The 23312-nt window shown below is 34.9% G+C and overlaps 1 protein-coding gene across 3 annotated transcripts in view; it reads right to left on the reverse strand.

Annotated features, from left to right (window-relative positions):
• Positions 1-1101: 1101 nt before the first annotated feature.
• LOC148657882 (beta-arrestin-1) overlaps positions 1102-23312 on the reverse strand; it is a 51805-nt gene continuing 29594 nt past the window's right edge. For 2 of the 3 annotated variants that reach the window (XM_088638491.1, XM_088638494.1), the window contains 15 exons: positions 20989-21019; positions 17756-17816; positions 17137-17181; positions 15102-15298; positions 14518-14577; positions 13405-13472; positions 11188-11323; positions 10552-10636; positions 10096-10168; positions 9304-9441; positions 9077-9160; positions 8695-8718; positions 6477-6547; positions 5831-5882; positions 1102-4470 (listed from right to left, as the gene is read on the reverse strand). In XM_088638491.1, the coding sequence (XP_088494617.1) occupies positions 4359-4470; positions 5831-5882; positions 6477-6547; positions 8695-8718; positions 9077-9160; positions 9304-9441; positions 10096-10168; positions 10552-10636; positions 11188-11323; positions 13405-13472; positions 14518-14577; positions 15102-15298; positions 17137-17181; positions 17756-17816; positions 20989-21019 (1237 nt within the window). In that variant the 3' untranslated portion in view covers positions 1102-4358. The remainder of the gene's footprint in view (positions 4471-5830; positions 5883-6476; positions 6548-8694; positions 8719-9076; positions 9161-9303; positions 9442-10095; positions 10169-10551; positions 10637-11187; positions 11324-13404; positions 13473-14517; positions 14578-15101; positions 15299-17136; positions 17182-17755; positions 17817-20988; positions 21020-23312) is intronic. The other variant, XM_088638493.1, reaches the window with a different exon arrangement.

Below are 23312 nucleotides of genomic sequence, written 5' to 3' on the forward strand. Positions count from 1 at the left end.
TTTTAGCTGCACTATGTACAGTACAGCAGATGAGGTCTGTGGATATACTGTATGGCATGTTTCTAAATATTTTTATTTATTTTTGTTAAAGTGCAGTTGGCAACCACAGTACAGTATGTGTTCCTCTGTATTCTAAACCAATTGAAGGCCAATGTACGCAAAAATAAGCAATTAAATTGTTTGTTGTTTCCCTGATTATATATAGTATACATAATGTAGTTTACTCCTACAATAATCTGCAATTACAGCCACAACAATGAGATTTGCCTAATGCCTTAAAGAAGTATTGGTAGAAAGTTATGAAGTAAGAACCAAACAAATAATTTATTTTGTCTTCTGTATAGTAGAGGCCTTGCCAACAAAATATTTCTTTGTGATGTAATCTTATTTTTACTATATTTGTACAACAATATAGCAAAAAAAATAGATCTTGCTCCTGTTTTCCTCATCTCTAATCATGCCCACTCCATTCTAAGAAATATTTAAATTCTGCTTTCAATTAAATAGACCAACAACAATCAATATTTAGCTGAGAGTTCAATTGGAACTTGTAGGAATTGTGTTTGAGTACTATAGAGGAATTTGGAAAATTATAAGACTAGACACTGTACTGCTAGTTTGTTCTTTTAAGAAGTTGTGACTTCTTAAGACAGAAGCACAAGCACAGAGTGATTCACAAACTTACCTTGTGTTTCACTTTTTTAATTTTTCAATAGTCCTTTAATATTTATTTATTCGAAATGAAATGAATCAGTGCTTATTAGTTCTGATAGTATAAAGAACTTAGGATTTGCTGGTAAAACTTTATATAAGGGGCTATGCATTTTGTTTATATATTTTTTATAAGCTGTAAGATAGTGAGAGACTATAAATAAATTGTTAATAAAAGGATAAAAACTAGTATCCCAATACAAAATAACCCCTAAATGCTTTATTAATTAATGTTTATAAAGAATAAAAATGTTGTTTATATATTTAAAAATGGTTGTATGGACCTCTTTAACTAAAATGTTTTGTATAAACCTGATCAAAGGTTTTGCATCGTGTCTACACAATGTATATCAGTTTTAATAAAACAATGTAAAGGAGTAATGCAATACATTATTTAAACTATAATTATTTATTAAGACTTGACAGAATAGTCAAACATCACAAATACATCCCAGAACAAAAAGAAACAAAGTGATATTTTGAACATGGTACAGAGAAATTGCATTACAAAAATATGATGCGTTTGGAATCAAGAAGCATATAAAACCACATTTTCGTCTCATAAATACTAAAACCTTCAACGTGTTTGATAGTTCCAAACACTAGCTCTAACACTAAGCTCTATTATAAATAAGAAAGCGTCATCTTTAAGAAAGATCATTCTAAGTAACATGGAGAGCAGTCATGGAAGAACAATAGGCATATCTATTCAATGTAAACATTTTGCTTTATTTTCCTTACATTAATGGGTTTAGGGATTACTGCACTTTGTATCAATGTGGAGTGCAATAAAATAAGAGTTTCTCATTGGTAAGAAATTATTAATTTTGTAAAATTAGGCACATTTTTCATAAAGTGATATGCACTTGGAATTACATTTGCAGAAATAATTTCTATTTTTTCTTCAGAACGTACAACAACAAACTGGGGAGTTAGTAAGAGATCCCGTAGTAAGTAGTGTTGCAAAAAAGATTCTTTTTTAATTTGTCCTTGAGGCTTATTTTAAAAAAAAGGTATGGAGAATATACGTACTGGTTTATTGTAAAAAATGTGTTATTCTATAAAAAAGGACATTTTGTGACATTCAGACGGAAATATTAGCGAGGAGAGTGTTTTCTTTGCATTCAGCATTTGTATTAGATCTTCCAAACTGGGAATAATTTAAAACCTATAATATCATTTGTACTGACCATGTATAGAGTTAAAGATGTTTCTGTTTTGATCATTTCAAAATTTTGCATTTTTCAAATAACTGAAATTGTTTTGAAATGTGTTAAAATTATAATGCCATTAAAAACAATACATAGTAATAGACGTTTGGATACTGCAATACAGCTAGTAGATCTTATGAAACACAAAGAAATTTAAAGACCATAATAAAATTCTTATCGAAGCTTCACTGTGATATAAATGCCAGTATTAATAACATTTTAAATCAATATTAAAATGACACCTGACTGCACGCCAAGTCTGATGCATTTACATTGTTACTGTTCCTTTTTTTCTGTAAAGAGAAAATGCTTTAGAATATTGTGTGAGACTTTTACCATAAGATGAAAAATCAAACTGAATGCTATTTCCTAAATATTTTATTAAGTAAATAAGTTATTTAATACTGAATTTATTTAAAAAAAAACTAAATTTCAGAAAGAACACATATGACATGAAAATGGAGAAGGAATTTGTTTAAAATGTCCCTGCAGAACTGTACCACACTTCTGTTCTGTTGATGAGTATGTGTATGGACACAGAAACTAAACTCCATGAATCCAAAAACCATTTGAAATCTTGATAGCGATGGACCATCTGTTCAAACAAAAGTAGAATGCTGATATTTATACTCTCCTTTTAAAAATGATGGTGAGTTCACTAGTGTTTCTGTTCCAATTATTTTCAGATGTTTGGAAAAGCTCTATTAGAACAATGTCATCATAGTGGGGGGCTAGTTGTAGAGAAGATGTTAGTTACAATGGGTGTGCTATTAGAGGCCATAAGGCTTCTATTGTCTGTGTAGAGGTTCACATGAGGTGCATTGTTGATTTAATTAGTTAATTGATGGAGAGCCAAGAGCCACATTCTCACATGGGCATAATTTAGACTGGTATATAAAAGGACTCATCAGGGGCAGTTGGTGTTGTCTTTCTTTAAGAATAATTTTTATTGAGGTGCATGAAGACAATTCGCAGTAAGCAGTAAACAGGTTCACTGAACTAGTATAGATCTAAATAAAATTAAAAAAAACCTTAGCAGAAAATAATGTAGATGTAGAATACAAAGTGAAACGCTGACATGGTTTAAATCTACCACTCTTCATTTAATTTTCTGAAATTTTACATTCCTTTTTTACCAGACATAAAGTCCGGAACACGTGTTACAGCAAGGCCACCCTTAGTGTACTCAGCTAATGTAATGAGTGATAACTCCAAGCCAGACTGCACCATCTCCCATCCATGGCTGCTCGGTTTGTCCTCATCACCAGCAAAACTACTGACACTGACACAGTGTGACTGCTTTCTCTTTCCCCAACCGTTTCACTTTAATTAAATGTATATTGTATCCACGTCTTCAGATCTCTTCAGAAAGTGGAATTACAACATCATTGGAACTACATTTGATAGTCCAGGATAGAACCTTCTGTTGATTTATTTTTGCTTTTTAATGTACAGATTTCTGCTGTTATTTACAGGAGCAAATCTTGGTCTATATTTAATGTTGCACTTTGCCATTTGTTATGTATCCACCCACCAAAAGTTGGAAGAAAACAAAAGTGCCAATAACAGCAAATCATTGAGTCTTACTTCTCTTTTGTTAGGTCCAAAATATGTAAATTGGTTTAGAAAAGTATCTTGAGACGCAGTCACTTCTAAACAGATCTAATTTTTTACCAGTCTGCGGAAGACTGTATCAACCGTGGATGGTACTGTAGTTTGATATGGTTTCCAAAAAAAGATAGTTTTTCACTTTTATTATTTATTTGTTCATTTTATTTGATTGGTTGTATAATGTAAGTTTTTAGAAGAGTATTTTACTACATTAATAATGCTTAAGAACAGCTAACCCTTTTTGAAGGGCTTACTGGAGATAGACTTCAATGTGACAATCCTTTTGTGCAAAGTCACATGTTTTGTAAAGGCAAAGGCAAACATTACTAACAAGGGACTCTGTTCTTCATCCCTCAGCTGAACTGTGCATGTCTCCCGTCTGCCCTATGACTTGTAGACTGGATACACGTATATCGTGTTACAAAAAGCAACAGGAAGTTAGTCAGTATTTCTTAATGCTTGTACTGTATTTACCCTCAATCAGATTCCTAAAAACAAATGAAAAAATCTGATATATTCCGTTTTGAGTCTCACAATGAAATGCAGGTATAACAAAGTGGCTCAGAGGAGCACTGTGCTGCTGAGTGCCCCTGGGTCTGGTAATCACAATTCAATTGATATATTTTCTACCGCTTGTATTGAGAATGAGTTCTTTTTGTTTGCTTGCCTTATATCATTGTGTTAAGTCAAAGACAAATGTGAACATGAACAAAAGAATGGCACCACTGTTTAGAATAAAAGGATTCCCAGGCTCTAGGTTATCTGCAGCTTCTGGTACCTCTGCGTACCAGTGTCACAGTACAGAACAGAACTAGTCCCGCCTGTTTATCTGTCATTTAGTTTGGGCGAGTTTGCGCCTTCGTCTTCCTCATCCTTGTCATCCTTTGCACCTTTAAGTCTCTGCCGAGCAAAATCTTCAAATACGATGTCATCATCACTAAGAAAGAAGAAGTGATTGGGCAGGTTATTTTTTGTTTACATGATACGATTTTCTTTCCAATCCATACAGATTGCACTGTGTTGGAAAACAGTGGAAGTTATTACTTAGTATCCCAGCGAAAATGTACTTGCTATTTCACAACACTAGCCCTTACACAAAATAATACAACAGCAAAGGAACAGGTGAAGGTTTATTCCATTCTGAAAGGAAAAGAAAAAAGAAACAACCTTTCAACTGTGGAGCTTACAACTGAAGAAGGCTCCACGGCCAAGAGATTGTTTCTCTTTCTCCTTTCTTTTTTGTCTCTATTCCTTTTTTCAGCATGGAATAAACCTTCACCTGTTCCTTTGCAGCCTATGCATGCCGATACAGGGGCAGAGCGGTGGAACTGTGGCTAAGATCTGTGCCTGTGGCTAGAAGGTTGCTGGTTCAAATCCTGCAGCTGGCAGAGGAATCCTACTCTGTTGGACCCCTAAGCAAGGCTCTTAACCTCAACTGCTCCAGGGGAGCTGTATAAATGGCTGACCCTGTGCTCTGACCCCAAGCTTCTCTCTCTCTCTGCCTGTGTGTCTTATGGAGAACAAGCTGAGGTATGCAAAAAGACAAATTCCTAATACAAGAAATTGAATATGGCCAATAAAGTGATCTTATCTTATAGCTGCCTATATAAACTAATACAATTACAGTTTTACAAAAATCATATTTTTTCATACTTACAATAACATTTTATTACCTGCTGTTGATAAATAAAATAAATAATATTGTTCTTAATTAAACTTAAAATAATAAATTAAGATTAATACAATTTCAAGTCACTGCCAGTGGCACCATGTTCAGGCTCTTTAATTCTGGAGTGTGCTCGATATTAAAAATGCAACAGAGTTCTTCCCTTTTCTCTGTCACTGGTGTGGAAAATTAAACAATTTCTGCCTGTGCTGATTATATTTCTGTATTTTAGATGTTTAATTTGTTTTGCATAAGACAAGGATTTGTCTTATCATTTTAGTAAAGACAGAGACAAAGTCAGAAAAAATAGCGTTTGACTTTAAGACTAAGCTGCTTACTACGTACTGCCATGTTCCTAGAGTGTGCAAGCCATCCCCAAATGACAGTGTCTCACATAAAACCAGAAACGCATGCCCAAATCTGTTACCATAAGACAAGCGTGCATCAGTGCGTACGTACTTGCGTTTATCCGCTGTTAGTGCACATGCAAGATGGTGAAGAAGATGAGAAGAAGAAAGGAGATGCAGTTTGGCCAAAGGGATAAAAAGAAAGAGAATGAAGTGCAATGCAAGGTTAGTTAGCCATGCAACACCCAGGCTGAGCAAGCTTCACTCACAAGCAGACTGCTTACTTGGTATCGAACTCTATCAGATTTGTGTCTATGGGTGCTTCATTTTCTGGAGCTAAGATAAAAATAAAAGGAAGGCTGATGACACAGCAGAATATTTGTTGTGAAAATTAAGGCCAAGGTAAAGAATGTCTTTAAAACAACTTAATAAATTATACAGAGTTCATCAGGCCTTCAGATTTTTTTTAAAGCATCTACCGTATAGCCTCCTTGAAGTACACTTCAAATAAAAATATAAGAAAAATATCTTGGTGTTTTGTACCACATTTCTTTTTTGTTGTACTGTACATTCAGCACTGATAGAAAAAGATCAGAAATGCTTCACCACTACATATTAAAGAACATGTGTCTAATTTAATATAAGATATACTTTATTTCATAGCAAGAATTAACCACCATGGAATTTCTCATTGGAATCACACGCACTGTCCTTTACTGGCTCTGCTCAGAACTCGAAACATTTTGAAGTTTTATCTAAATGTTTTTTGAATGAAGTAAAAGTAAACAACCTCTCCACCTATAAGTTGTCTTTTGCACACTGCTTTGGGATTTTTATAATGAATTTACAGATGGCATTTGAGTGTCATTTATGTATTTCTGCTGAATGGTGACACTTCAGTCAAGCCCACCCATCAAGAGCTGTACGTACCATCTCTGTAGAAGCTTTCTTCAATGGGTTTAGGATGCATTAATGTGAAGGGAAGCTCAACAGCAACATCGCTGAAAAAGGAGAACAGAAAGCCATTGTAACCTTTGCTGGTAGATATAAAATATGCATATTTGCTGTCTATGAAAATAAATAAAATTAAAAAAATTGTCTCCTTTAAAACAGATTTTCTTTTTCTGTCTTTCAAATTGAATAAATATTTTCTTTGTCATTGAGCGGAAAAAAAACAACATAACCCTAGAAAACATTGGTAATGATTACAAACTTTAATCAAGGATATGGATAAATTAGCATCCAATTTTGTTATGTAAAGTTGATTAATTATTTTAAATAATAATAATACTCTTTTTATTTTAAAGCTAAGAGTTTGCCTTAATAGAACATTATCCTCAAAAAACATAAATCCTATTCTAAATACAACTTATGATCTAAAATATTTTTCTTTAGTTTAAAATAATGGGGTATTAAATAATTTACAGTATCCATTGAACAAGATTACTGTATATGAGATACACTATGGCACTCCTTCGTAATAAAGAGTTTTGAAATGAAAACTCCTACTGTATATAAGAAGTCTAATAATCATGGGTTTAAGTAAGATTTAAGTAAGGACTGCATTTCCACCTATAGATTAAAATTTCACCCGCCTTGGACCATGGTTTTATGTTGAAAGATGCATGCAGCATGCTTCATAGGGGACAGAGGAGTGCTGCCTGTTTCTTCAGTAATCAACAAAGTGTTTCCTTGCGTCATGGTTCAGCTCCACACCAGGAACACTCAGTGCAATGATGCAATGATGAACATGCAGATGGCTTGACTTGTACTGTCAGCAGTGGTTTCAAACCTGAGTATCTCAAATATTCATTTTACTGGATCAGAAGTAATGATCATTTATTTAAATGGTGTAGTGTCGAATGGGATATTTACACTGTCAGAATTTTCAGGAGATTGTCAGATCAACGGACGGTAAATGTAAATTAAACTGGACATCTTTGCTTGTGCACCTACATTGCAAAACTGGTAAGACATAAAGTAATAAGTAATTAATTTAGTTTTAATCTCCTAACACACATTACTATTACAGTGTTTCAAAAGAGTCATACATGAAGAGTTGGTTCTAATAACAGCAACTTGCAATCAGTTTACTGCAGCTTCAGTCCTTCTGCATAGCGCTGATGAACTGCAGAGAAGGGCAGTCAGCGTTCAGGATAAAGAGATGAACACATCTCAGTGCTGTAATTACACTGAATAGTGCAATTATCTCTGATGATTATTTCATGATCCCAGTTGAAAAGCCCAAAATGTTTGTTCTTCATGGGGCACCGAATCAAGAGGATATTTGCCATTTTATTACGAAAAGGCCTCATATTTCTGAAAAGAAACCCAAATTAAAAACCACTGATTTATGATGCATGATGAAACAGCATCCCTTTGTCAACTGTATTAAGACTGTTACTTACAATGTCAATAACTGTTAAGAATCATGGATATGTGCAAAAACAGGCTGAAATATTTCTAAGGAAAAACTGAAATATACAGTAGTGCTCTGACAAAGATATTTATCTGGTAACATTTATTTTAAAGTAGTAACATAATAATGTTAATTGCATTATTTATGTAATATATGTCTATGAATCAAGTTACTGATGCTCCATAACTTAATACAGATTATTTAATGTTGAAATAATAGTTCTAATGACTTCTCTGAAAAACAAATATAATATGTGCATTACTGATGACCTTATTACTGTATTTCAATTAACACATACCTGTACTACAGGCTGTAGCAACATTTTACAGTTACTTTATAACCTTTTTTTATTTACCGTCTATTAAAATATCCTAAGGGGTCACTTATACTAACATAGCCTAGTCTACTATAACTTTACTGTCCTCAGGAATTAAGAGACAAATCATGTACTGGGTCATTCCCTTTACTTTGAACAGAATGTGTTTCTCTTGGGGAACATTCAGTTCTCTAATAATTTGGTAGGACAGCAGTATGTAAGCATTACAAAACTTTTAAATGGAGGATTATAATATTAAATGGTATAATGAATTAGTTGTTATAATGAAACACTACAAGGTGACAGTCCTAATAGAGTTTTTAATATAATTAATATTGGTGTTATTCATTAACAATGAACTTGAGTAGTGGCATGCAATCTGTGATTACGTTAAACAAAGGTTTTCAAGTTACCTTGATGCAAGGTCTCCCAAGAGTCTGAAAGTGTTGAAATATTATCACAACATATTGAAATATTATTACAACAGACAAAAAAAATTTGCAAATACAATTATCTTAATATTTACATTTGAGGCTAAAAAGGAGTGTGGCACTTTCTTTAACAATTACTTGCTAAGATTATTATCTACAAATACTGTGTTTAAGGCATCTGCCAATGACAAGCTACCTATGAAAAAAAAATTGTACATTAGAGCAGATGATGTTTGTTTCCATACGAACTGAAATATGAAGTTTTATCGTACAGTATAACATGTGCAGTGTTCTATTTGTAATGTGCAAATCTGCAGAAAACTATTACAATGCAATGAAGCAACAAACAAAACAAAAAACGCACCCGCCTCGAGACACAACCAGCTTCACTTTGACTTTATAAGACACAATGATGCCCAGGATCTCCTTGTTTGCACCTTCCCTTAACCTGTAAAAGGCAACAACACATCGATTACAGGGCAGCACCATCACTATGTCACCTGGTCTTCGAGGTACTGGGTTTCATGGTCGTCTCTGCCCAACGGGCAGCGGTCTTTCTTGGGACTTGAAGAACCGCACAGACATACTCACAAGGTGCTGGAAGCCAGATTTGTGTCCTCGTGTTTGAGTTTTCCATCCAAGGCCAGACCACGCTTCTCGCGGTTGTTGGCGAGAAAGGGGGTGAGCGTGTAAACTTTGCAGAAGGTGGCACTAGGAGCTACGATGTCACTGCAGAAACAGACAGTGTGCTGCGATGGAAAAATTGTCTCTGCGGGCTGATATCAATTAATATCTTGTTTTTATGGAGCTAAACATCCTTCAAACAATCATTTCTGTTCTAAGGGTTTATCAGCACTTTCTCCTTCTACACACAGTGTACCTTCCACTGGGTGATTTTAAAGACAAAAGGAAAATTCTAAACATCCAATCATTTATTAACCTATATCAATTATTTGTACAAGATACTCAATGATCGGTGAAGAAAAGGAAAGCAATCATGAATGATGATCCAGGTTGCCATCACAATCTCAAAAGCAGTTATTGCTTTTGGCAATAGCTGATAGCAACATTTGCTGTCATTAACTGATAGCAATGAATCGTCAATAGTTTTTTCTAACCTTCACTTTTCAACTTTTTAGCATTGTGCTGCCAAAATTTATAGTAATTATTAGCTTCATCACAAACAGTATTTACAGTATATTTTACCACTTAGGCCAAGAAATATGTTGGGGTGCTAATAAGCGGTGTGTATAAAGCCAACACTGCAACATGTTAAATTGAGCAATACCCAAACCTTAATGCAACACACAATCTGACTCTGTAAACATCCAAACAGCATTTGAAAATAGAATTAGTATATGACAAAGTTTACAAAAAACTTACTCTGACTCTTCAGTTGCAACTGGGCACTTGTATTGTGCTGTGTTGAATAGGCAAATATCTGCATACTGACGCACTGCATGGGCAGACAAATGAAGGATTACATATACTGTATGTACTTTCAATGCAGAGAACAAAGTGAAATGAGAAAAGCTTAAGCAGCTCTGTCTCCTGTAGTGTTGTGATTTGAGTCAGAAATATCCCTAACTATAATACTTTGCATCTGCTGCCAACTAAAATGCAATGGTGTTCATATTAAATTACATATAGTACAGCTTTCTTTTAAAAATCCACAAAAATACACAGTTAAGGTAAGGTAATAATCATTATATATAAGTATTTATAGAACTGTTTACAATATATAATACAGTTAAGTTGTTAGAATTGATTAACATGATATTGAAATCGTTTTCATTATAGAATATACAGTATACATAATTTCAGGAACTAATAAGATACCTGAGATCTTAATTTTCTTCACTGTCTTGTTTGTGTTGTTTGTGACATGAACATTTACATTAATTGGTTCCCCATGGTAGTAAATCTGGAAGGTAAAGAGGAAAACATGTCTTTTCACACATAATGTGTGTAATTTTTGTTACTTATAAATAACACACTTTTTTCCTTGGTTGACAATATCTGCTTCATAAGTTTTTACACTTACTCCAAGAATAAGGAAAACTGATATCTTTGTTTCATATGCTCAGGGAATTATTTCTCAGTTTGAAAATCATGCTCACTATTCGTCTGGTTTGAATTTACATCTATGGGCCCATAGAGGTCAGTATTGTCTAAAACAACAGTCACGCTTTCTTTTCAAATCCATTAAAAATCTATAGAAATGTATTCCAGTTCTTTGAAGGTATACTTCTTTATAATCATTATAAACTATAAAAAATTATAATCCTATAACTTTATAGGTATGTATATGTAGTAAAAGTCTTACTTTGATAGTGCCCTATTTTAACCGTTATAATTAAACAAGTGTCATTATATTTAAGGACTGGAGGTCCCATTAAGAAGCAGCATTTTAATTAGTTCCAAAGGGTGTAATTCATTCAGAAATTCAATTTCTCACAGTCACTGTTGTCTCACCTCTTTGTCTAATGAAGCCTCAAGATGAAGAGGTTTATCAGACATCAGAAACTGCCGCGTTGTCTCCGCCATAGGTTGTGGTCCAGGTTTTTCTGGGGCATATTGCACTTTACGTATCACAAGACGTACTGAATTCCTGTATGGCAGAAAAACACGTTTCAGAATTTACAGCATTGCAAGCAAAGTATAGATATTATAGCCAAAAACATATGGTGTCCAGCAATATAATAAATATAATAATATAAATATAATATATTTTTTCTGCTGTGACTGCGAGCAACAGCCAGTTGTACTGTTTATCTCAATCATAGATCTTTTAAAAAATCACAATGTAACTTACAGTGAGTAAAATATGTTGATAAGAATCTTGGGAGCTTTCAATTAAACCTGATCAGCAGAAGTGATTTACTGTAGATGTGATTTGAGCACTACAACATGTTCTCATCCACTTTTAAACCACCCCTTTGTTCTCTTAATTACATTCAATTAACTTGTGAATGAATGACAAATTTTGAAGTATTGGAAAATATATGCAATTATTCATTCAAGACAGTGAATCAAACAAGGTACTGTAACTTAGTGCTCGAGGTATTTTTCATCTCTTTTAAGCGATGAAAAGCTTATAAAACCGAGTAAAATAGAACACATGAGTTACAGTGCCCTACAAAAGCAAGGTAATTTTGAAGTCTCAGAAGCATAAACATGAGCAAGGACTGTTCTGAAACAAAAGTGTTTACCAAAGTGATGGAAGAGTTAAATTGTGGAGAAAGAAAGGAACAGCAGATGCTACAAAAAGATGCTACATTTGTTTGGCATGGGCACACATGTCTGCCTCTGGAACAGGCCCACTTTTATCTTTATTGATCATGTAACTAATGATGGAAGCAGCTGAATAAATTCTGAAGCTTACATAACCACTTTGCCTGCTTATGTAGACCAAAATGCTTCCATACTTATTGGGTGTCACTTCACCACTGAGCTTGACAAAGACTCAAAACATATGGTTCATACAATCAAGGCCAAGTCCATCTCCAGATTTCAATCCAATTGATAGGAAATTCACATGCTGAAGAAAGAAATGAAGTCAGAACACCCCAAGAATATGCAAAAATGCTGTAACTGGACCAAAGGCTTGGCAAAGCGTCTGAAATGATTGTACAAAGAGTTTGGTGAGATCAGTGGATTACAGCCTTCATGCTGAAATTCTCAACGCAATACACATCCAAATACTGACATTTACTCTGAGGCTTAAAGTTAGTGTGTCCCAATATGTATGGTCATTTGAACACAATTTTTTTTTAATGCTTTAATGTTTTTTTTTAATGCTATGATCACATGTACGCATGGAAATACACATAATCTCTTGATTACAAATACAAATGCTTGACTATAATAACAGTAGTTGACTTTGCTGTCCCAATACTGTAGGTGAAGGAAAAGGACAGACTACATATCAGAATCATTTAGCCACCACAAAAAGAAACAGGTAACAATATGGCAGTAGCTGCAATTTTTACAAGGAAGCCTGAGCATACAAAAACACCCACTTTGGCTAGAACACCCCTAACAGACTCCAAAGGCAGAAAAGGTGTGCCAGTCATTTTAGGTGTCTTTTGAAATACAGTAATTGGTTGGAAATGGCACTTCATTAGAATGCACTGAGCACCTCAGGATGCAAGGAGGCTGGCTGGATTTATATCTTACCCATTGCAGTAGTAACTATTCTTCATTACGATTCTTCTCATCTAGCAATTCACATGCTAATTCTAACTCCCAGAAGGTGCCACTATACTGCATGATACATCCACAAGACTGTGGAATTTATAATGTTATGTTTTCTGTCTGAAGCTCTGTATATCTCGCTTTTTTTAATGCTGCTATGTCATACAAGAGCAGTTTTAGTATTTGTTTAACATTTAATTTTGGAATTGTTAGAGGTATTTTGGGTAGACTCTTCTCTTTTCATTTTATCTGAATAAATCATATATTGTAAACTTTCAGATGAGTAAAATGGTAGTGTACTCTAAAAACTGTGGAATACTACTAAAGTTTAAAAATGGATTGAATGATGTCAGCAAAAAAATACTGAAATACTGAATCATATCTAAGTACAGATGACAAGGGTGGACAGTGATACAGAACTTAAATTTGTTAAGGATCAAATGATAAATTCCACTGAACACTGGATTTCTTAGTTGCACAGTGATGCCTTTGTACCTTTTATGGATCTTTTCTTCAAGGTTTTCTGCACAGAAAGCTTTCACTTCAAAGTCTACGCCACACGCCTTCAAAAGCGAAGCAAACAAAAAGAAGAACATGGCGAAGGAACAAAGGAAAGACAAGAGAAGTATGTCTTAGTAGGGAAATAAAAAGTCACAGCATGCTTTTCTGTCCAATTACAAAAAAGGAACTTCAGTAGGACTTTAGGAGGCAAGGCCAGCTACAGTAATTCAATCATGTGATAGGAGTAATGGGACCTCTTACGAAAAAGTCACTAGAAAAAAATTAGTCACTGTGAATCCTCGTAAAAGTTAGCACTGTGGCTTGGAGGTCAGTCCTGAATTCAGTTTCAGACTGCAGCAAATTCTGTGTGGCATATGCATGTTCTCTCTTGTGTGGGTTTTTCCATGATCTCTTACCTTCCAGAGACATGCTGGCTAAACGAATTGGTGTCTGTAAATGGTCTCTATGAGCTTGTGTGTGTGTGTATACCCTGTGATGAACAGTGCAGGTATCCCATCCAGAGTGTAGTCCCACCTGTACCCTCTTCCAGGTTAGGTTCCAGGTTGCCATGACTCATTTTCTGATGTATATGGAGACTGTTTGTATAAGAGTATATAAGGTATTTACTGACACACTCTGCTAATAGCTCTAATTAGAACTAAGACAAAACTGCATTATGTTATCACAGGAAGTACTGTATTATGTAATTACCTGAATCCTTAATTAAGGTTTTTTATTTGGTGGTAGAAGTGAAAGAAGAAGAGTAGAGGTTCATAAGAAAAGAATCAGAGACTTTAAACGCAAGCAGCAAAACACTAGTCTAAAAAATGGACCTCTCTGAACTCCCATAAAGTACAACAATATTCATAATTTCCTCTTCAAATCTGTCTCCTGCATTATTTTTGGATGAATTTGAAACATGAAAAATGTATAAACATGAATAGTGAGGTCCCACAGCACAATTTTATCTGTGTTGGTTAAGGTTTATTCAGTTGCACGCTATCTAGGAATGTGTAACCGCTGAGAATACTTTGTGGAGTTGACAAAGCACAGAACTGGTTCAAAATTTTAGTTATTCTCAACACAATGAAATTAAGTCCAGGGTACCTTTCCCGTGTCTTCTGGTCCAGGCTGAAGGGTGACTGAGCAAGGTAGGTTGGGGGGAATCTGCAGAAATAAAATGGAAATCTAAGTAATGATCAATGTTACAGATGAGGCAATATCAGTATTTCAGTGCTCAGAGTGTTTCCATACTGTTAATTTACTTCTTTGCACCACTATTCTGTCACATCTCAAACTTATAACGCACCTTTGTCAGCATTTAATCAAGTGAAGAGCAAGTTAGTGTTGAGAACAGTCTTTTTGTAAAGCAGGTAATGAAATTCAGGTTAAAATTATAGAGTATATATGAGATCCAGAGCAGCTGGCAGTTTCATATTTTGGAAATTAGATTGCCAAACATTTTCAAATAACAACTCTTTAAAGTTCGCAGAAAACTATTTTTGGTCACAATTCCATCTGAGATGTGTTTATTCTAAAATCAAAAGATTATACTTGACACCTTGTGGTGATTCTGCGCTGTGATGCATGCAAGCCAAGGTGAGAGAATGCAAAGCCTAGCAAAGGAGCATAAAGAAAAACTGACTGGCTGAGAAAGGGAAAAATGGCACAGAAATGCCACAGAATTATACCTCAAAGGTAAATGGGTAGGCGTGTTCCCCCAGCTTTTTAATGAGGCGCTCCTGCAGGCGGGTCAGAGGCTTCTTTTCTTCAGGCACTGGAGGGAAGGCCTGAATGTTGGCCACAAAGAGGTCCTTTCGGAAGGTCAGACCCAGAACATCCAAGTCCTCACGTCCATACCGGAACGCACAGGTCAGCGTCACAAACACTGAGGCAGAATGAGATAACGTTTTCTCCTGGGAGCGGTTTAAAACATGGCCTGTTTTGTTGTTTCATGTTCACTTACTGTCCCCAGCTATTGCTATTAAGACAGTGAAGTCACAGTGAAAACAGTAACACATTGAAAACTTTTCTCAATGAGACAGTGAAAACTACTGAGTGTCTCTGTAGGGTTTGATGTAAACTTAACTATCTTCATGTTAAAGAAAGAGGACAGACCAAACCTCATGTAGAATGTTTATTTAGATGATTCTCACATTCTTACATCCTCACACAGCTGGGTGTCCAAATCTACCTCCTATGTTGGTGTCTTAAATATATTTTGTGTCCTTGTCATGAACCTTTATCTCAACACAAAAGAAACCAGGCAGTGCCTGGGTGATAAAATGCACTGGGAATTTTTTGTGTTTTAGAGCTGAGAAATGTCCAAACAACACTGAGCTACACTGTGACTTCTTGCATCCATTCAGTAAAGTGGTTCCATGAAGTAATTTGAAACTGCACTGTGTTGAAATGTCTTCAGGTCACATTTTACACATTCCAAACATTTTGTACCTCAGAAAAAGGGTCATTATGTGTGTTGGGCATCTCATGAAAATGATAGGTTTGTAGGAAGAGAGGATCGGTGAGCAATACAAGATTTACCATGTCACACATCTGGTTAACCTGTCGTACAAGCCTTTCAATACCTCACAGTTTTTTTAATTTGAGAAACAGAAAGAACAATTTCAATTAAAACATATGTTAAATTTTGTACATAGCCAAATACAATTACAAAGAGCACCTTTTTACTCTTATTCCATGTAAGAAAACACTCTGAAATTCAAAATAACTCTGATCTTAAACCTTGGTATAAACAACAAGCCAGGCTGTGAAAAAAAGTCCAATTTAAAGCTGCATAAAAAGATATTCAAGGGGATATTTGCTGAAATGTAGGGGGTCAAGATACAGTGATCAAAGCAATCATAAAGTTTACCTTAGTTTACCTTAGTTCATTAGGTTTGGGGTAAATTATTAAGTGTCAATCAACAGTCCAGAAAGATACCATAAAAGATAATATTAAGACAGAATAGAGGGGAAGAATAGACCACAGAGAGAGAGTCAGAAGGAGACAGACCATAAGGCATATGCCAGGCAAGAGGTCCTATTTAAATCCTTGCTAAGAGAGCTTGCTATTCTGTTTTTAGGGAACTCTGATTTCCCAAGTAAAGAATCCCTTCATGAAAAATGTCCTCTCCTGCTTAGTGCATGCATTTAGAATAGGGAGATAGTTGCTGTTTGTTTTGTGGCATTTTGGTTTTCAGAGAGAGAGATTTAGCCACAGGTTGTATTCTATTGAGTTCCGAAGGCAGTATATCTATTATTCTGGTCTTTGTAAGCGTAAAGAGTTAAATACGTGGTAAGAGTCTGGAATTGTTCTGGATGGCTAGGACATTAGGCCCCTAGGACACCTTGTCTGAAATCGTGTTTTGTACATGGAGAAACTTATGTGTTGTATGTTTATGTTGTGTGTAGTGTAGTGTGTGTTTTGTCATTGTTAATTAATATTTGTTTAACCAAGTGTCCCTGAATTATTACTTTCTTCACCAAAGCTGTGCCAGAGTTGCCTTAACTATACCATATACCATATACCACTATACCGGATATATTCGTAGCAAAAATCCTTAAGTTGCTTGGTCAAGTTCCTGATATTTCTCTATTTTTGTAACTCCGCTTTTGTAACAAAATTATGCAGCTGACAAACATACTACTGTACATCCTATACTGATAATGAGTTATTCTCTGGTATTCTAGATAACACCAACCAAAAATTGATTTGTCTTTTACCTTTTCTTTCCTTTAAGTATTCTGGGTCAATCAAAACAACGCCATCTAAAAGACAAGATAAAAAGAAACATCTGCAATCTTGAAATGTAACACAGTCCAAAGTCCCAAAGTGCTAATACAAAAACTAATTCCTTTTGAAACGAAGTTCATCTTCATTTAATCATGCTTCATCTAAGATTCTCCATAATAAGTCCCGAATGTTAAATTCACCTCAGTAGACACCTAAGGGGGCTGTTAATTTGTTAAAATCACATAGAAGTCAAAAGCAGTCTTGCAAATGTAACACAGCTAAAGTTGTGTTAGGTCTCTGAACCCATTGCTAAATATGGCTCCAAATTGTAGGACTGGACAATACTGCAAAAATGACATTCAAAATTGTTCTTTGGTATGTTAAACAGACAAGGTAATATTTGTAAGAAATATTTGTACAATATGGCATATTCTGGATTTTCCATCCTATATCCTTTCCTATATAGACCACTACTCATCCAACAGTCAGATTGATTTCCCTCTCAGTGAGAACATGGCATCCATATGTTTCTGCTGGGAGATTGCTCTTATAATAATTTAACATAATCACTTGTAAAATCCCATTTATATGTACATGGTATATGCTTACCAACGGGTTCCACCACATCCACGTGGTCAACAAAGTCCCTCTTTCCAAGATACACTGTAAGCTAAGGAAATAAACACAGCAAAGATAATAGCAGAACTGCAAACAATTTGTGTTGTGTTAGTTGCCATGAGTAAGGATCATGGATCCTGGGAAGCTTTGACTTGTAAGCTTTTATTTCTTTGATACCTTTTCAAAGAAATTAAAGCCTAAAAGTTAAAAGAGCACAAACAGGCTTTAGAATCTATTTTGATGGAGAACTGAGAATCGCATGCCTGGTCGGAGCCCTGCTTACGCAAAATGAAACCTCTGAGACTCTAGCAAGTGAAACAGCCTGAAATTCAATTAAAAATATGACAAAACCAAGGAACCATATAAGTAAGAAGAAAGCAGTGTTGAATGTGCAACTGAAAGATTTTTCTTTAAAATTCATACACATTCCTTCAGTATATCATTCAGATTCTATGTCCTTCACATCCAGGTTAAAGTTGGCTTTAGCAGGGTACTGTTAGTAGAACAAAATACTCATACATCCCAAAGTGCTAATAACTCAGAAGCCGCCCAAGGGCCTGTTTATTTGTAAGATTCATGTACAAGTCAAAAGCGGGTAGCTTACATACAGAGGTAACACAAAAAAGATTAGATCTCTGCATCCACTACTAAAGCTTGAGGAGTGAGGCTTGAGGAGTACAAGACAGGACATGACTAGGGAACTCACTTGGACATTCATAATTTTCCTTGCCTATACTAAACAGAAGAGGAAATATGTGTCATAACTAATGCATGCAATATTCAGCATATTCTAGGAGCTCATTTCCGGGTAGCATAATTATTTTTTGTAACTAGCATGTCACAAACAATATATACCTTGTTGAAACATGATCTCCTTGAATAAAAATTCAAGATCAATGAACTGCCTCTCTCTAACGTGCACAGTTATATGCAAATATGCAATGCATTACTTAATTCCTTTCTCTCACACAATATGGCTTACCGGGGTAGATTAGTGCATTTCATATAATTTCCATCGCTGACAAGGTCTTCTCATAAGATATGTGATACTAATATGTATCTGTAAAGCTATTGTTACAGGCAACATAATAGTTTACTCTTTGCTGAAACCAAAGTAGAAACAACAATTTTGTATGTTACAATGTGTTGTGGGAATTTCACTTTTTATGTGTTGCCTTTGTATATTTCTTTTCAGCCATTAAAGTTTAATAGGAAAGATTCCAAGAAAGCAAGAACTAATTAATTTGCATTTATAAAAGCGGTGAAAAAAAAAAATGTAGCTAGCCTTGAACTTTATTACTATAATTAATGAAAATATACATTGACTTTTCTTTTCTATAATCAATATGGTATTCAAAATAGAAAAAATAAAATCTGTTTCACATAAAGTGTGACCCAGAGTTTCTTTTTGTCTTCATTACATCTTTAGGTTGCCTCAGGGACCTCAGTAGAAAATGACTTAACAGATCTCAAAGCCGGAGAACTGCAATATCTCTGAGATGACTCATGCCTTCCCATTTCATATTCTCCTCACGATTACTGCATCCTCAAGGATTAATGCAGCTTGTTTTTGCCATCTCCATTACTGAGCAGTGTTTCAGCACAAACTGATGAAGGCTGGGGCCTTTCATGCAAGAGTTTTCATGCAGCACACTCTCAGGACAACTTTGGTAACAAGGCTCCTCTGCGTTTTTCATTTCTTTGTCTCCCTAGAATACCTCTTCACAGTGAGTCAGTTGTCTATGCAGTGCAAAGTCTGACATCACAACCAGCCTTTCAGCCTCCTTTCCTTAGCTGCATCCTCAAATATGGATTATACAGTATATACGATTTTATTTTTCTTTCTAGAAGTAGTTAGACATGTTTTCTTCTTTCCAAGGCATGCTCTGTATTGTGAAATTGTTTTTGTCAATACAAAATGGAAGAATGCTGTGCTTTTATACTTCCCGAAGATTGGGGCTTTTTTATGTAACTTTTTTTGTCTTGTGACCTCTGAATCATTTAAAAATAATACATTGGAAATGTGTGTTTTGGCAATATAGGCTACGGTATATAAAGGTAACTAATTCTCAGGTGCTTACAGACAACTGATGTCAGAGATGACCTGATGTACACAAACATATTTAATGTCTTCTTAGGTCTGGAGTTTAATCATTTTGTAGGATACTGGAAATGTAACATTCTAAATAAAATTAATCAGCCCTCCAAATGATGTACAGTAATGTAATTTATAGTAGGATGCCTGTTGATATTTTCAGAACAATGTGGCACAAATAAAATTAACTTTCATATTTAAATGTGAGATGTACTGCATATGGTTCATATTGATAAGCGTGCCATTGTAAAACCAATTTCAGGGCCCCACTGTGTCATGTGTTGCATGCATTTCCTGTAATGAGCATATTTTGGCACATTGTTAGCTTCTAGTAAACATCCCTCATGTGGTTATTTTCCTGAAAATCTAGGACATGTAAATGTAGATATGGAAAAGATGATTGCAGCTGAGGCATAGTGTACATACTGTATTGTTTTCAGTGTTTTCCAGTAGTTTTAGAATATTTATTAAACTTGGTATCATAAATGAAAGGCTGAAATTTTGCAACACAGCAAAAGGTTTTGAAACTTTCTTCAGACTACACCACAAGATGTATACATGACAACCACTTGGAGAGGAAGTAATCTGTATTTGTCTAGTCTGCTAGAGGCAACCTTCTGCGAGACACAGATGTGAAGCCTCAGCCACATTTGCAGTTTGTTCCATGAAAAAGCACAAGACAGAAGGCAAGGCCTCTGGGCTTCATTTTGTTCGATTTGAAGCACAAATAGGTTCACTTTGTACTGTAGAGAACTTTACCTTACAGGGCATAAGTTATGCACAGGCCAAGATTTAAAGATTACTCCATAAAATGATATTTTTTTGCAGCACATTTAACTTTTAAACAGTATGCTTAGTCCAGTTTTTAATTTCCAGTCATTTTTTGCAGGTGAAAGTAACATAAAGATATTATATCCTGAGAAGCAGTCATTTGAAACAAAACATATGAATGGCGAACTAAATTCTTAGTATATGTCAGTAAATTAACAAATAAATATGATTATATTATATGTTATTATATATAGTTTATATTATATTTTTAAAACATTTATAAGAAGCTTTGTAATATAAAATGTTAACTAAATTTGTATCCTATACAGTACATTCATGAAATAAAAGAATATCCTACCTTTCCATTGGGGCTGGCTTTCTTAAAGACTCTGGAATTCAAGGAAAGGCACAGTAATTAGTAATTTTCCTTAATATTTATCTAAAAACAGGCACTTTTTACGTAACACTTTTCCATCCATCATCATTTTTCATAATTGATTATTAAATAATTGATCAATTGTATCACATGGCACTATGTAAGGATATGCTTTGCTACTTAACGAAAATCCTTTTTTTTATCCTTTGGGATGGATTCCAAAAGAATGACAGAACAACCAACAAGAGTTTAGACAAGACATGGAATAAACAGGTTAATTCCTTGAAAGGAACAACAATTTGGCTGTTAAACCATTTTAGGGTGTTTTTGGTTTTGACTTTTGTAATGTGTGTTTGAAAAGACCCTATTCTAGTAGGATTAAGGAAACATTAATCAGTTTATCATTAAGCTGCTTTCTTAAAGTTTCTCCAGGTGGAATACAGAATGCTTTGTTCTAAATCCTTGGAAACTACTGGTGAATTAAATACATTAATCATTTAGACCACATAAAGACATGCTTTTAAATATGCATGGGCTACAGCTGCACTTCCCGTAAAGGCATATTGTTATGTACACACACATCCATAGCCCTCTAACGCAACTCATGATATAAATTCTGAGACCTCTGCAGATATGAGAAATTGACGATGTGAATGATAATTCAGATTCTGTTTGGGCCAAAGTCATGCTCCCTGTTTGTTTAACAGTAGTCTCGGGACCTGGTTATGTCATTGTTAATTCTAGGTCACATCATTAGGTGATTGTTTTGACCTATATTTCAGGAGCTTATACAGTTGATATACTCCTGTGAATCACTCCTAAAATGATTGGATGTGATTCAGTTGTTTTACAACCCAATTTGGCCCTTTCAGGAAGTGCACTGTATCTTCCAAAGTGACAAGTGGATGTTAACTTTTCTACAGTAAATTGTTCAAACATTCTTTCCAGACAGCAAATTACTGATATGTACTTAATGTTATATTGATAGATGAATATGAGCACTTTAAAAGTAAACAAAATGCAGGTCACATACAAATGCACATAAACAATTGCTCAATGTCATCATAAACATTCTTTAAGAAATCATCACCTGGCACAGCTGGCACAGCTATACAAAGTTTAGTAGCTAGCTACGTTTAAGGGTATAGCATTGTTTGGTGAAATTATTAAATACCTGCTTTGATACAAATTTCTATGTAAAATGATCACTTTGCTCTGCCTTGACAATCTTTCTATGGGAGAGCAGGACCTGTATTAGATCACGAGTTATCGAACTGCAGTAGCTGTACTGTATAATGACTGTGGCAGTGTGTTATGCCTGATTTAATTTGCCCTGGGACATCTTTGATTCTAGGGTGCTAGCTGAGATATAGGTTTGCTGGAACATGTTCCAATCTTCCACCAACAAGGGAAATATGAACATATTAACAGGAAAGCTGTCCTCTTATTCTTCTTTCTAAAAGTAATAACACTAAATAAACTAATACTATAATTAATAACTTTTATTTTGGCAATTCAAATGCTGTAAATATATACTAATGGACCATTTAGATACATATTTTGGCAGCATTCTTATTTGACAAGCTCTTTATTTTCCAAAGTTGCTTAAGCTTTCTCACGTACTGTACTATAGATTGTAGCCCAGAGACTTTAAAATCAGTGACTTTCAAAGTCGTATGCTACACAAAGTGATTTGAAAGCAGAGTAAAATGTAAAAAAGGCTTGTACCTTAGCACTTTACCATCATAAGCTGTACGTTTTATAGGTATTGTTATGCATTTATCTACTTCATGTGGAAACCCAACTTCAAGAGGCAATGATGTTTTTGAAAACACCTGCCTGGGAGCCCAGTAACAAAACCAAGTCATTATAAAGGAGGCATATTCTAGGACTCTACACAAGAGGGAGACTATTTTTGGTATAACCGCTTCAGAAAGATGCCAAGCACAGTATTGAGTGTCTTCTCAGATGGCAGTCCATTGATTACTGGTAGTTACTGTGATGTATCTATAGCAATGACCTGTCTTCACCCAGCAGAAGAAAGACCTCAAGCACAGATCTAAGCAGTCAGTAGGGCTGATTGATTGAAATTATTTTTTTGTAATTGATAGAAAAATTAGTACCAGAGTGTCTCTTTGGATATTATATTATTTTTTCTATTCAAATCACCCAGATCTCTTTCAAACTGAAGTTATTCAAGAGGTTCTAATTGAGAACCACAGTTTTTACCTTTATACCTATAGTCTATAACCAAAGATTATCTCTTCTCTTGAAGAAGTCTGGGAATCAGTCTCAAGCTGGTCATG

This window comes from Lepisosteus platostomus, chromosome 7, assembly GCF_059453375.1.
Source record: "Lepisosteus platostomus isolate fLepPlt1 chromosome 7, fLepPlt1.hap1, whole genome shotgun sequence".
NCBI classification, from domain to species: Eukaryota; Metazoa; Chordata; class Actinopteri; order Semionotiformes; family Lepisosteidae; genus Lepisosteus; species Lepisosteus platostomus.